The 13,934-nt window shown below is 31.6% G+C and overlaps 1 protein-coding gene across 2 annotated transcripts; it reads right to left on the bottom strand.

The window, feature by feature from the left end:
* Window positions 1-569: 569 nt before the first annotated feature.
* Window positions 570-7,708, bottom strand: LOC105794004 (uncharacterized membrane protein At1g16860). 2 transcript variants are annotated; one of them, XM_012622957.2, is made up of 6 exons: window positions 7,522-7,708; window positions 6,138-6,251; window positions 4,102-5,087; window positions 3,193-3,348; window positions 2,573-2,784; window positions 570-1,001 (listed from the first exon to the last, which is right to left on the bottom strand). In XM_012622957.2, the coding sequence occupies exons 3-6, from the start codon at window positions 4,999-5,001 to the stop codon at window positions 809-811; spliced, it is 1,461 nt and encodes a 486-aa protein (XP_012478411.1). In that variant the 5' UTR covers window positions 5,002-5,087; window positions 6,138-6,251; window positions 7,522-7,708; the 3' UTR covers window positions 570-808. The 2 variants fall into 2 exon arrangements, with proteins under 2 accessions (XP_012478411.1, XP_012478410.1); XM_012622956.2 differs by lacking the exon at window positions 6,138-6,251 and having other exon boundaries at window positions 7,522-7,707.
* Window positions 7,709-13,934: the final 6,226 nt, after the last annotated feature.

The following is a 13,934-nucleotide window of genomic DNA, read 5'->3' as shown; positions in this document are numbered from 1 at the left end:
CAACGAACTAAGAATAATATCTACTTAGTTCCTACAATTTACCTTTTCATATTTTACAGAAAAATATACAAAAGAAAATTCTTATAAAAAATAACCTCACCTATGACATAAGAGACTTCATCCATACTTTTGTTCTAAACAATATAACCTTCACTTCAATAAGAAGCAATTGTTATGCATAAACATATTCAATGCTCCACAACCACTCTACACTTAAGAGAGCATCATTACATAAATCCCACGAAAAACCTCTATACATAGAGTAAATGGACCAAGGAAAAAAAGCCTCTCCTTTTTCCTTCTCTTCCATGGGAGAACTCCCCATTTTTTGTTTCACTTTTCTCAAATAAGTTACAAGCCTGTCCTTTTTCCGTTATACTTCCAACCCCATTCAGTCTTACGGCTCTTTGCTTGTCCTTACACCGAACCCAATGAACCATCCCCAACCTTCAAACTCAAATCTTGTATCAAGAATATACCTGTCATGTGGATTTTAGTTATTTTTTCTCTTGCCAATAAACACCAACCAAAACTGTCATATAAACACGAAGATATTGAACACGTTGTAATGCAATTAATGTAATGTTTTTCTTTCTCTATATAATATCTGACAAACCTTCTCAAAAACCAAATACTCAACTGCATAGCAACAAAGAAACCAGGAAAAGCTATACAAAGTTCAAAGGATAAGAAAATGCCCGCCCCGACCTTTACCAAAGCCACCACCGTTGCCATATATAAGAATCGAAAAGGAAGCGCATAAATTTTAAAAGAATTCTACTTGAGAAAGTTTACAATGCACATGCTACTAAACCGGTATGGCATCGTTATTCAACGTGTCTTCACATCTTAATACAATTCCCTCAAGGGTCCCAGGGAAGATACATTTGGCCCATTGGAATCCAGTTGTAATTGGCTCCGATGTAGGAACAATCATAAGCACATTGTCGTTTCGCTGAATAACTCCCATTACACTAACAGTGCTTCCTTCCTTGATATACCTATAAAAACATAAAATCACAATTTCAAAATAGTTTACAACATTATTCATGGTTTTTCAAACCAAATTACTGTAAGATTCAGGATAAACAAGCTTAAATGATTTTCATTTTTCAGTATTATGAATGGGAGTGGGGCTGCTCAGGCTTGAACCCAAGCCTACATGCATCACAGCTCATTTTCTTGCCACCCAGCAAAGAGGTTGTTGACCAAGCTTAAATGCTTTTACTAGCCAACTAATAAAAAATTATCTACAACACAAACAAAATAGCATCTCATATGATTAGAAGTTACAGCTAGAACTACTAAGAGCCACGCCTCGAGCACCCAAGGCTTCCTTGATTTAATTGAAATGAAATTTTCAAAAAGGAACAAGTGCACATTCAACAGACTATTACAGTGTAAACTAGGCAAAAACCACAAACTGGTCTAAGTTGCATTTAACCTTCCCACTCAACCTCAAGCTGAACAACCTTCCACACTTCCTTCTTAAACAACCCTAAATTTAGTATCATTTAGTTCATAGTTCAGGCAACACTTGGGTCAGCTCAACCATAAATGAGTACGATGCTGCTGCAAATGACAGCCCAATATAACAAAGCTTGATAATTAACAATCCACATTGATCTAAGCTAAATGTACATCTTTGTGTTAGGGCTAGAGGTGGCAATTGTGCTGGTTTGAGTCAATCTATCTATCTTCTAGTTCAGGCTAATTCAAGTCTGGATTGTCTAAGTTTTGACAATTTGGAGTTCTAACAACTTTAGGTTGAGCAGTTTGAGTTTGAACAGCATTTGTTTGAGTCATCTCAGATGAGGACCATTTTGGATATTGTTTGTTTCAAATTTGGTCAAACTTAGGTTGATTACAGTTCAAGTCATTTTGGGTTTTAACTGGACCAGTCTCAACTTTCAATCAGACATTGCAGGTTCGGATTACTTTGGGTTCAAACTGCTTCAAGTTCAAGCTGTTCTAGAGTTCAAATTGCCTTTGGCTCAAAATGTTTCAGATTCGGGTCTGACTTTTTCATTCAATTTGGAAAGAAACAAGTTCAATCTTGGATCCGTCGAAACAGTTTTTCAGGTTCAATTAGATTTTTGCCCCCTCTATCCAGGCCATCTTACATCAAGCTTCATTCCCTCATCCCAGCTTAAGACCCGAAATAAATAAATAAGTCACCTAATCCTTACAGCAAGAGAAGAACACAAGACCGCCCATCTTGAAAATGACATTTTAGGAAATGACTTCTAAGAATTTAAAAACTCGAGAATAAGCCCTATCAGCCAACAATCTAATAGACTCTCAAGATACCATTCATTGTTCCTGGTTTTTTTTTTCTTTTTTTTTTCCTTTTAAGTGCTTGTGTCTAATACTCGTATCCAAGAACGAATATGGGGATATAACCTCCTAGGATCCTTCAAATACATGGAAAAGAACTTTTAAAAAATCTGATTATACCCATGTCAGGCACATACTCGCAGCCGACACTCACACCCAAGTCTGAATAACAAAGCTTCCTGCAACATAGGCACTTAATATTATGATGAAACTGTGAATTGGATAGAACATTTACCCCTCTTTCATTCGCATTACACGGTCATCACTTGAAAGGTTCCTTTCTCCCAACCATCTGACAAACTCCAGAGATAATGCTTCATTAGCTGGGTTGACATCTATAACAATCGAATCATCCACATAAGGAGTCACCCTAGCTGTATAGCCTGCTTTTACTAATGCTCTCAACCCAGACTGGAAATCCGAGATGTAGAAATCTACTGCACGCCTCTGTTGAAATGACATACACAAATGTTACATTCAAAAATATGACATTCAAGCTCAGATAAAAAGGTTTCATCTTCCGACGACTAAGATCCCAGGATGGAGTGTGTAAACAATACCCTCTTAATATAACAATAAGATAATTTTGAATTTAGAACACAGAAAAGAGAATATGACGACAATTATCCAGCTTCTCAAAAACAACAAAAAGAGTTTTGTTTTTGCCCAACCATATTGCAAAACTTATTTGACAAAGCTTCTTAACTACTTGGTGAAGCATCATGCTGATAAATCTGATAATTCCAAACATGAAAGAAGCCTAGCGAAGTACCGTGACTTGTTTTATGACTTCTAAATTCAAAGAAACCGGGAAAACAACAAATTCTCTTAAAAATTAACAATTCAGTTACTCACTTCTAGCAACCGAAGTCCCCAAGTAAAACGACAATGAGTATGATTCGCAGCTTTGGAATCCCATCCTCGGTACTCATACAAACGACTAGATGTATAAACACATCTGGGAACTCTCTGGAAGGATGACTCAAGAGGTACATTACCACATGTTACCACCTTCAAAAATCACAACCAAACACTTAATCAATGTTATCTACACAAACAAGCAGTTCAAATCAAATTATTTCAATGAACTGCACAAGCATAAACTACCGGTAATTCGATTTCCACTAGTTTGAAGATATGCAACAGTTACAGGGGATCATATGTGCATAAAATAAATGCTTGTTCATGCCCATATGTGCATGTTTGTCATCCAACAGATTTAGGCCCATGGTAATTACAATAGGGCCTTTCTATATTACTCAAGCTCGAGGGTAAGTGTCAGATAAAGCTATGCGGACAAACAGGTATGCTCAATTATTTTTGAGTTTTTCCATAAATTTAGAGAATCATACCCCACATCCATGTCAGGATATTAGTTGGATACAGGTACATAAGGAAAATAAATAGTTGGAGTAGGGACATTGAGCCAACAGCTTGGCATTGACTTGAATTATATTTCTTCATTTAATACCAAACTTCAGACCGCATAGATAAAATAAAAGGAATGCTTTACACAATTTAGGTTAAACAGTCTTAAAGAGAATTTTGTGATTGCTAAAGAATTAACATAAGATCCCAGGAATTACTAAAGGCTCAATCACATGGAATCGCTACATTGCATGCACATTACAACTAGATAAACTATACTGAATAACCTGGAATCAATTACGTGAAAATTTGTTCAGTCCTTTCAATCTTTAATAGTTAAAAAAATTATGGAAATCATGAAAATATCACATCAAATAATTAAGTTAAATTACATACCCCAGATATTTTTACGAATTGCCCATTCTTTGCATTTCTAAGCTCTGCATTTGGATAATGAGCAATGAAATCTGTAATAGCTTTTCTCCTCCAACAAGAGTTCCAAACATATAATGCAGTGACAGCACTGAAAAGAACCACAACAACAAGAAGGAGAATGACGTTGTGAACTGCCGCAAAAATAAAACCACCAGCAATGAAACCCATTACGAAAAGCAGTATCAGTGCCCAAAATATTGGTTTCGGGAAGTTCCTCCTGAAAGAAAAGTCATCATCTTGGCTAAGAACATTGACAGCCTGATTATGAACGGCAGAACCTTGTACTTTCATTGATCCCAAAGATTCCAGGGGACCAGATACTTTCCGAGGAACCCCAGAGGAATTCAATGGGCCTGAAGAGATGGGTCCAGACGTAATAAGGCCTGTTGCAGGGAGAACAGGAGGAATAGGACCAGAATTTTGACGTCCACTCGGCATTACTCCACCGGATTGTGGACCTGATGATTTCTTTACAGGATCTCCATGTCTATTCAGTGGTCCAGAGTTGTTTGACTTCTTTAATGATGCTGAGCTGGACATGCCTCCAGTGGCACCAGGACCTGATGTGGTATAGCCTGCCCGAGGCGCTGCATTAGGCATGATTGGTCCAGAATTTGAAGCAGCACCCCCAAAAGATCCAGTCCTTGAAGGAACAGTATTTATAGGCCCAGATTTCCGGGACTTAGAACCATCCATAGGGATATCAAACATCTTCCCCAGTTCTCCGGACTTCTTAATATCTCCACCAGTATAGGGCATGGCCACCGAACTCATGGTTGGAGTCCTTTCTTTAGGCTGTTCTGGTCTGCCTGATACATAAAGCCCATTGCGGAGCTTATGAGATGGGAATCTAGAACCCATCTAGCTTCCTATGTAGAATGCTGGTACCAAAATATCACACAAAAACTACTGCTAACAACTGCGCGCATAAGAAGCTCAAAGCCACCCTGCAGAAAGCAGAAAGGGGTTGGTCCATTCGAATGATATAGGAAATATATATATGGGATTTGTCACAGACTAGGTATCAAAAGGTGACTAGCTGATTGACAGGATCGAGGCCAACAACACAAAACATGTATAGCAGTAGAAAGGAGAGCATAGATGAATATCATGCATGATAAAACATAATTATTCAAGCAAAATTCCTTGAACATATATGGAAGCAGCATCAGGGTTTCATAACTAGATTTTATCTAAGATTTTCATTTGTGCTAGTGCAGGAAGATTTTTAGCTAAACAGATAGGATCTTGTATAAGGGCGAAACACAATAATAAGATGAAAATCTGGAGGATGATCAAAGCATTCGATGGCAGAAACATGCAAATTCAATTAGCAGGATCTCAAAGAAGATTAGACAAATTACAACAAACATCAAAATGATTACACCACGGTCTCTTAAGGATAGGACTTCTTTTGCCAAATAAAGGATAAGACTTGAAAGCAAGTATCTTTGACAAGAGTTTGACAAGGAAGAATCACATAAACAGAGTCTTATTGTAAAAAAGAAAACGAACTCCATGAAAATTCCAGTTCATAGCAATTAACCAATAACACTTCCATTATTACAGCTTTTTAGATATACCATTGCTTGCTAAATATCAACACAGAAATAGAAATTAAGATTACTCATTTGACGCTATAAAATCCAAAGGTTCTACGATGTCCCTCAACAGCTTGTTAGATTTAATTTACTTGAGATTATTGCATTACTGTATCACCGTCACAAAGGCAACACAACTTTATTTATCAAACCAAGCAAGTAAAGCACAACAGAAACATGTCCTTGAACAAAGAATCCAAAACAGGGACCAACTCCAAATCTTGGATTAGACGGGCTGACTTCACATTTCAGCACAGCTACACAAACTGGATAAAGAACTGCTTAACTCAATGAATCCCAGAAAGCTTATGACTTAAAAATATTAGTGATCAGGACGGAAAGGGCTTCAAAATGTAACCTACAATCAAACAAAGAACCAAGGTTTGAAGCCCCTACCCCTTTGGCTAACATGGTTGAAAAAATCTGGCAGAAGGACAAGAAAATATTAAATCTCAAGATAAAAGCTGAAGGTATTCAAGAAAAGATAACCACTAGAAAGTTGTGAAACACCTGAAAGGAAAGGAAATAAATGTCATAGCTTTAATTAAATCAAGTAAAAAGGTATAATTATCCCTACTCACTAAAACAATGAAAGCAAAGCAATACAAACATACTTCCATTGTTAAATTCTTATTATACATAATTTAGTGGAGTCTTAGCGAATAGGAATGTATTTCTTGTAACTCATAAAGCATATGGCATCATATAATGCCAATATATAGATATGCATGCATGTAAATTCAGAGAGTGAGAGAGGAAAACAAGTTCACGAACCAGACATCTATCAAACAACCACATTCAAACCCGGGTAAATATAAACACATCTTGATTTTGTACGGAAGACAATAGAAAGAAAAGGATCTGAAGGCATAGAAGAGAATGAGAATCCAAAGCTGTGAGAAAAATGCTAAAGGAAGGCCGTCTTTATCCCCTATTGCACAGTTTCTTAGGAATTAACAGGATCAATTAAGTCAAAGTACTCATATTTTGATAGAGAATCACCATTTCAAATTTCCATAAAAGTATGTAACAAGTACCATTCCAGTTATCAACCACATAAAGAACCAAAATCAATCACCCAGATCAACATTCAAACAAAATCAAGGAAAGGGGACAAGATCCAATAACCGGCCATAAAGAGCTCCAAAATTATGAGAATTCTTATCCAATATTAGAAAGTTAATCTTTTTACAGTATTTTCTGAAAAAAGAACACAGCCCAAAATGGAATTCCTACTGACTAAAAGATATAGACTTTCACAACTCTCTAAGAAAGGCATCATACAATACAGAAGACACTCCTACTACATTCACCTAAAATCTGGAGAACCAATTATGCAGTCCAAATCAAAGAAACAACGGATACCTATTCTAATTGTTCACCAAGAATTGATCAAATGGAGCAGATCTAAGAAGGAAACTTATATACAAGCTTAATGAGCTCACCTAAAGGAACTTCTCTTTTCTACCTAGAGTCCAAATTATAAGATTTCGACTACATTTTTAACTTTTTTCAAAAACAAACCAAATGATTGTAACTTTTGTAGTATAAGAATATCAAAACCTTCCATTTTTAACAATAAAAGAAGCAAATTTACAGGCTGAACCACAAAAACAAACGATACCCAGATCTCCATTTGGAGTAAAAGCCAAGAAATTGGGAAGATCTGAGGAAAGAGCAGAGATTAGTGGTGTTTTGTTGGGGTAGAGGACACAACTAAGAAGAAATAAAATGGCAGCATATATATAAATAAATAAAAAAAGGTAAAGTAAACAAATACCTGAAGTAAAAGAAGAAAGAATCGATGAGGAAATGAGGAGATTTGGAGACATTATGGTTAGAGGAAGAAAAGAAAAACAGACACAGAGAAGAACAGGGAAGAATCCTTCCAACAGCAGTCCCACTTTGTCTTTAAAAAGTCCTAAAAGATATTTTTACTGTTATCGTTTGTTGTTCATTTCGTACTCTCATATATATCATAACGCCATATCGCCGCAATTTTTTTTCACTATTTAGTTGTTATAGGAGTTAGCTGTTATTAGGTGAGATGATTTCACGTGAACTCGAAACTCCATGACAAATTCAGTCCATGAAAATTACTTAAAAAATTATTTAATAAAATAAAAATTATATTGAAAAAATAGGGTAAACTAAAGAAAACGTCACTCAACTATATTCGTATTCCTGTTTTGATCAATTAACTTTAAAATTTTTCAATTTAGACACTAATGTTTTAATTGTTTTTATTTTGGTCACCCACCATCAAATTGATTACATAAAGTCTTTTTCTAGTCGGTATAATAACACATTTAGTCTTCAATACTTACTTATTCTATCAACCTAATTATAATTCTAAATAATTCAATAAATTTAACCATTAATATTTACAAATTCTATCAATTTTATTCTCAAACTTCTTAACTTATGCTTTCACTTTTAAAATAGAGGCATTCCATATCTATTAATTGTTTTATTTATGGTTGAAATTATTCAATTCGACACGTAACCTTTTTTTATATTTGTAAGAAGTTAGTATTAGAATTTAACTAAACATCATTAAAAATAATAGAAAATACAAATTTTAAAAATATAATATATAATAAAATTATATAAATAATTTAATATTTTAAAAATAAATTTTCACTCTAGCTAGCATAATTTTGTTTTAATTAATTTAGTAAATGATTTGACACTAAATCGGATCATCGATTATATGTATTCTTGATTGTGGATTTAAAATTTTAAAAATAAAAATAAATAAATAACTTAATAATCTCTTAATCAGTTTATAAAATTAAAAAATCATTATCAATGTAACAAAAGGAAATTCAATTAATTCTTTCAATTTTGATTAAAATAAATTTTCATAATTTTTTATAATTATTGATTAAACAATTGAATTTTTCAAAGTAATATTTTTAACTCTCGATTTAATTTCAATTTCAAGGACCAACTTGAGGATTATTTCTATGTACCTTGAAGGAAATATCATATTGTTAACAACAATAATAAATATAAAGTTTTTTTCGGTTTTTCCATTGATTTAGTCAAAATTTTATCAATCAAAGGATTATAAAATATTATATTTAGAAGAAAACTAATAGAAAAAGAAAAGGAAATAAAGTTTCAAGATAAAATCATTGGTGTCAAGAATTGGCTCAAAAAACAGCTCATTAGTTGATAGTGTTATGAATATATTATTAAGTGGATGTCCATCAAAATCAAGATAAGTTTGGAGAAGCTTTGTAAATATTCTCATTGATTAATAAAATACGCTCTCTTTTTCTCTCCTATTTTCTTTGTTCTTTACTTCCTGTCTTTTTATTTTATAGTACGTTATCAGCACAATTCTCTTTTAATTATTTTTCTCCGTTAGTCACAAAAAAATTTTCCTTTCACCAAGCCTTACCCCTTTCAAGCAACAACCAATGCAATAACCGATCACTCAAATTTGCTAATCAAGCTGTTGTTGATTGCCTTCTAGAGCTACTGTTATTTCAGCCTGCACTTGAGGCATGTGCATTATGGGTAATCATTATGCAAAGAAATTTAATATAATCATTATATGGTATGTTTTTCTCCTTTGTTGATTGATTTTTGGTAAAATTATTTTATGAAAAATATTATTACTTTAAGGTTTCTCTTAAACTATGATTCTTTTATTAAATTATAGTATGTATGATATTTGGATTATTAAAATTGTTCATGATTAAATTATTGTTATTAAATATGCTTGAAATTATTGTATTATATCTTTTAAAATGAATTTATAAATATTTGATTAGAGCATCATAAGATTTTATGACATATATGTGGTATTGAAATTTGATACAATGTGTATAGGATAACTTTTAAGCGTCGTACATGAAAATTTTGATTTTGTTTATTAAATAATTTTTACTATTATATTATAAATGTTATTATGAAAACAAAGTTATTTTACTACTTGTAATAGTACTCTTGATAATAGTCGGGTGATAATAATAATGTTAAAGAATCTCGTATATTTTACTATGATTTATTTATTATATCATATTTATTATAATTGGAGACTAATCATGATAGATAGATTTTGATTTGAAATCCACACATATTTTGCGATGGTGATTATAAAATAAAAATTAATAGAGGTGTTTAGAAGTTTGTCCTACCATACTTGTTGCATTACTCAAAGTGAATGCAAACATAAAGAAAATAAAATATATAATCATGGACAACTAAAAGTGGGAATATAGTAATAAATAATAAAATAAAATATATAATCATGGACAACTAAAAGTGGGAATATAGTAATAAATAAGAGAACAATGAGAGTTCTCAAGATAACTCTTCAAAGGGTAAAGATAACTTATATTATTAATGTAATATGAAAGATTATTGGCCAAATATTTTGTTTATGTTAATATTCTTTAAGGAAGAATATGAGAATGTAGTAATGAATTCTATCATTACAGATAGAAAATATTTATCTTATCTTGTACTAAAACAAAAATATATATATTATTCCAATATTTGATAGTACAAAATTAGTTGAAAGCTCCAAAAGAGTTAATATATCAATATCTAAAAGAACAAAATTCGTGATGGTTAATGCATTGGTTTTAAAAGATATTCATTGTAATGGGTTTCATATTGAGATTGTGAATGAGGAAAAAATTATATTTCATATGAATCACTATTGCCATAAATATCTATTTTGAAAAGATGAAGAAAAAGGGAGGATTGAGTTATTGATTACTCTTGTTATTAAATTGAATTGATTGTGACTATCTTTGTGATCTTCTTTTGTCATCATCCCCACTAAGGGGTTGAAAGCAAAATATTTGACTGTGAAAGATCTACTTAAATTCTGGAATAATTTAAAAGAAAAATGTGAGCAATAGAATATGGTAATTCTATCTAAAGCTCATCATGGTTGGATGCACCTGAAGTTACAAAATTTTAAAACTGTGAGTATAACCTTACAATATTCAAAATAAGTTTTCAATTAAAATAACGTGGAAAAATATTACCGATGAGAACCTTACAAGAGAGAACTTATTCAAATTTTCATGATTCAAATGTGCATCTTATTTGTTTATGAAAATGAATATTAACTAATTTATTTATGTTGCTATAGTAGGTTTTATAATTAAATAATATATTTGATTAAAACATATCCGGTATGCAAATTTATATTAACAAACCAATGAATTTTATGGCTATTCAGATTTGATTTAGTTCATATGTTTTATATTATTTTATTTGTTAATTATTTAGAGAAATACCATGAGAAATTGTAAATGAAAAGTTTTATGTGTTAATTGTATTTTGAATTAAATTTCATACATGTCTATGATAATGGTTATGAAAAATTTGCTAGTTTTTCATTATGTCATATTTTTATGTTTAAGATGTGGCGTTTATTGATATATTTAAAATATGCTTGTTTCTATACAAGACCTAGGCAATCATTCTTGATATTTAACTGATTATGCAAAACTCTTGTTAAAAGGGTTTTTAAAGTATTCTGAATTGAACTCGAGACTTCTCGCATCCGAAGTAAGAATCATACCACTAGACTAAATACTTGGCATTTGAAGATTTTGACATATTTCTTAAAACAAATATTGCATATAATTATTTAGAAATTATATTTATTGACTTAGTGGCATTATAGACTTCACATTGATTTAGACATTTCCAGTAGTAAATGTCACAATAGTACTTATATGTGAATAAAAAGTAAAAAGAATGATAGTAAAATTATCAATTTATTACAATTTAGTACAATTGAAATGCATGTTGAAGTAAACCAGAAGTTTACTGATACGAATGCATTTACTATTTGGCGTGACCAGTTAGACCATCCTGGGTCATAATTGAGAATTCATATGGACATTCATTAAAGAATTAGAAGATTCTTTAATTTAAAAAATTCTCATTTGTTGCTTGTTCTCAATGAAAATTGATTATTAGAAATTTACTAGCTAAAATTGAGATTTAATGTCTTGCATTTCTGAAATGAATATGAGCTCATTCATCCACCATGTTGATGATTTTGATATTATATGATTTTGGTAAATGCATCTACAAAATAATCACGTATGTGTTATCAACTTGCAACCTATCATTTGCAAGATTGCTTATTTAAATAATTAATTTCATATCATACAATTAAGACAATTCATCTTGCTAATCTTGATAAGTTTATATCTCGATCTTTTATTGATTGAGTTTGAAAAACTTTTGTAAAAGTTTGTTATTTATGCGCATAATGGTTTAGAGAAATTGTTGATTGAACACCTCTGATTAATATCTAGACCATTACTTATGAGAACTAAACTTCTTCTTTCAACATGAGATTATGTTGATTTACATGTTGTACACATCAAGCCGATAAGTTATAAATACTCCCCATTACAATTGGTTTTTGATCTAGATCTAAATATTTCTCATCTTTGAATTTTTGTATGTGCGTATATGTTCCAATTACTCCACCACAATGCAAAAGATGAGTGAATCCTTAAAGAAAGTTGGGAATATATATTAATTACAAGTTTCTTTGTATTATTAGATGTTTTGAATGTATTGGAGATTAAATTATGACATGATTTGTGATTACAATTTTGATTTGATAGTTTTCCCAACATTAGGGGGAGAGAAATATAACTTGTAATGAGTTAGGGGGAGAGTAATTTGAACCAGAAGTTCAACAAGGACAACTCATTACAAGTTAACTTTTAGATGTATTTACAAGTTTAATGAGAATAACCAAGTGTTATATACCATCTAATATTTTAATTTGAATCAAAGTCCCAATAGGACAATCAGTTAGAATAGATAATAGATTGATCCATTCCAAATATGAAAATTCTTCTAGATGGTCATATAGTGGAGACGGGTACTCCAGAAGAGACCAAAGACATAACTAATAAGTAAAACTCCAAAAGAGATTCAGGTACCTGAAACTGAAAATTAAAATAATGAAAGTAAGAGATCTTAATAAGTTATGTCAATTCGAGAAAATGTCGAACCGATAATAAAAGTGGTCGACAATAGTTTTGCATACAATATTATTGTTAAAATAATGAAATAAAAAGAGAATCTTGAATAAATCTGTTGAGAAATATAGATATGGAATAGATTAGTCAAAATAGAAAGATGCAACTCAAGTACAATTAAATTCGTGGAGCTTTTGGACTAGTAGTCCAAATATCTAAAGGTGTATAGCTAGTGAGGGTACAAATGAAGTTGTTTTGCAAAAGTAGAATAAAAATATGAAGTTTTCCGCTAAGCCCTGACATTGATTATGAAAAGATATAAGATTCTTTTATGGTGGATGCAATAACCTTTAGATATATTATTAAATTAATAGTTCATAAAAGATTTAATTTACGCCTAATGATCATTGTTACAACCTTTTATGAACCAATATATAGTAAAATTTATATTAAAATCCTTGAAGGATTTAGGATGCTAGAAGCATATTGAAATTCTCGAGAAATTGTTCATTTATATGAATTGAAATAATTTGAACATATGTGGTAAATAGTAGTTGAAGGAGGATTATAAAATGATCCAAAATACCTATTTTTGTTTTTATAGAAGAATCATGATTAAAGTTTACTATGATTATTGTTGAAACTCCTGAAGAGATCAAAATATATTTCCTCCAAATTTTCCTTCACTCATGACTTTCAAAAGAATGGTGATATAACTGCTTAGCAAAAACATTCAAATAGTCATTTGAAAAACTAGTATTCAAAATTGAATACGTAGAATATGAGAAAGTATGTGATGTTTTCATGAAGGAGAGTAAATACGCGTTGTGTTCTTTTTCCCTTAACCGAGGTTTTGTCCCATTGGATTTTCCTGGTAAGGTTTTTAATGAGGCAACAGATTATGCGTATTATAGATATATCTACTCTTTTTCCTTCACTAGGATTTTTTTCCCCACAGTGCTTTTATCTTAATAAGGTTTTAACGAGGTACATTATCTACCGATGGACATCCAAGGAGGAGTGTTATGAATATCTTATTAAGTGGATGTCCATCAAGATCAAGATAAGTTTTGATGTACTTTAAATTCTAATAGTCATTAGAATTATACCTCTACTTCATTTATACTTCTTATGCCTATAAATAGAGACTTTGGAGAAGCTTTGTAAATATTCGCATTGATCAATAAAATACGCTCTCTCGTTTTGTCCC

Source organism: Gossypium raimondii, chromosome 3 (genome assembly GCF_025698545.1).
Source record: "Gossypium raimondii isolate GPD5lz chromosome 3, ASM2569854v1, whole genome shotgun sequence".
Taxonomy (NCBI): Eukaryota; Viridiplantae; Streptophyta; class Magnoliopsida; order Malvales; family Malvaceae; genus Gossypium; species Gossypium raimondii.
The sequence above is the reverse complement of the archived record's forward strand: the minus strand, read 5'-3'. Positions and strand labels throughout refer to the sequence as shown.

Bases quoted from the DNA above. Each gene is read 5' to 3' on its own strand.
- LOC105794004 (XM_012622957.2), bottom strand. From the start codon at position 5,001: ATGGGTTCTAGATTCCCATCTCATAAGCTCCGCAATGGGCTTTATGTA. The intron at 3,349-4,101 runs GTATGTAATTTA...TGATTTTTGAAG, and splicing joins AATTCGTAAAAATATCTGGG to GTGGTAACATGTGGTAATGT. The intron at 2,785-3,192 runs GTGAGTAACTGA...TCATTTCAACAG, and splicing joins GGGGACTTCGGTTGCTAGAA to AGGCGTGCAGTAGATTTCTA.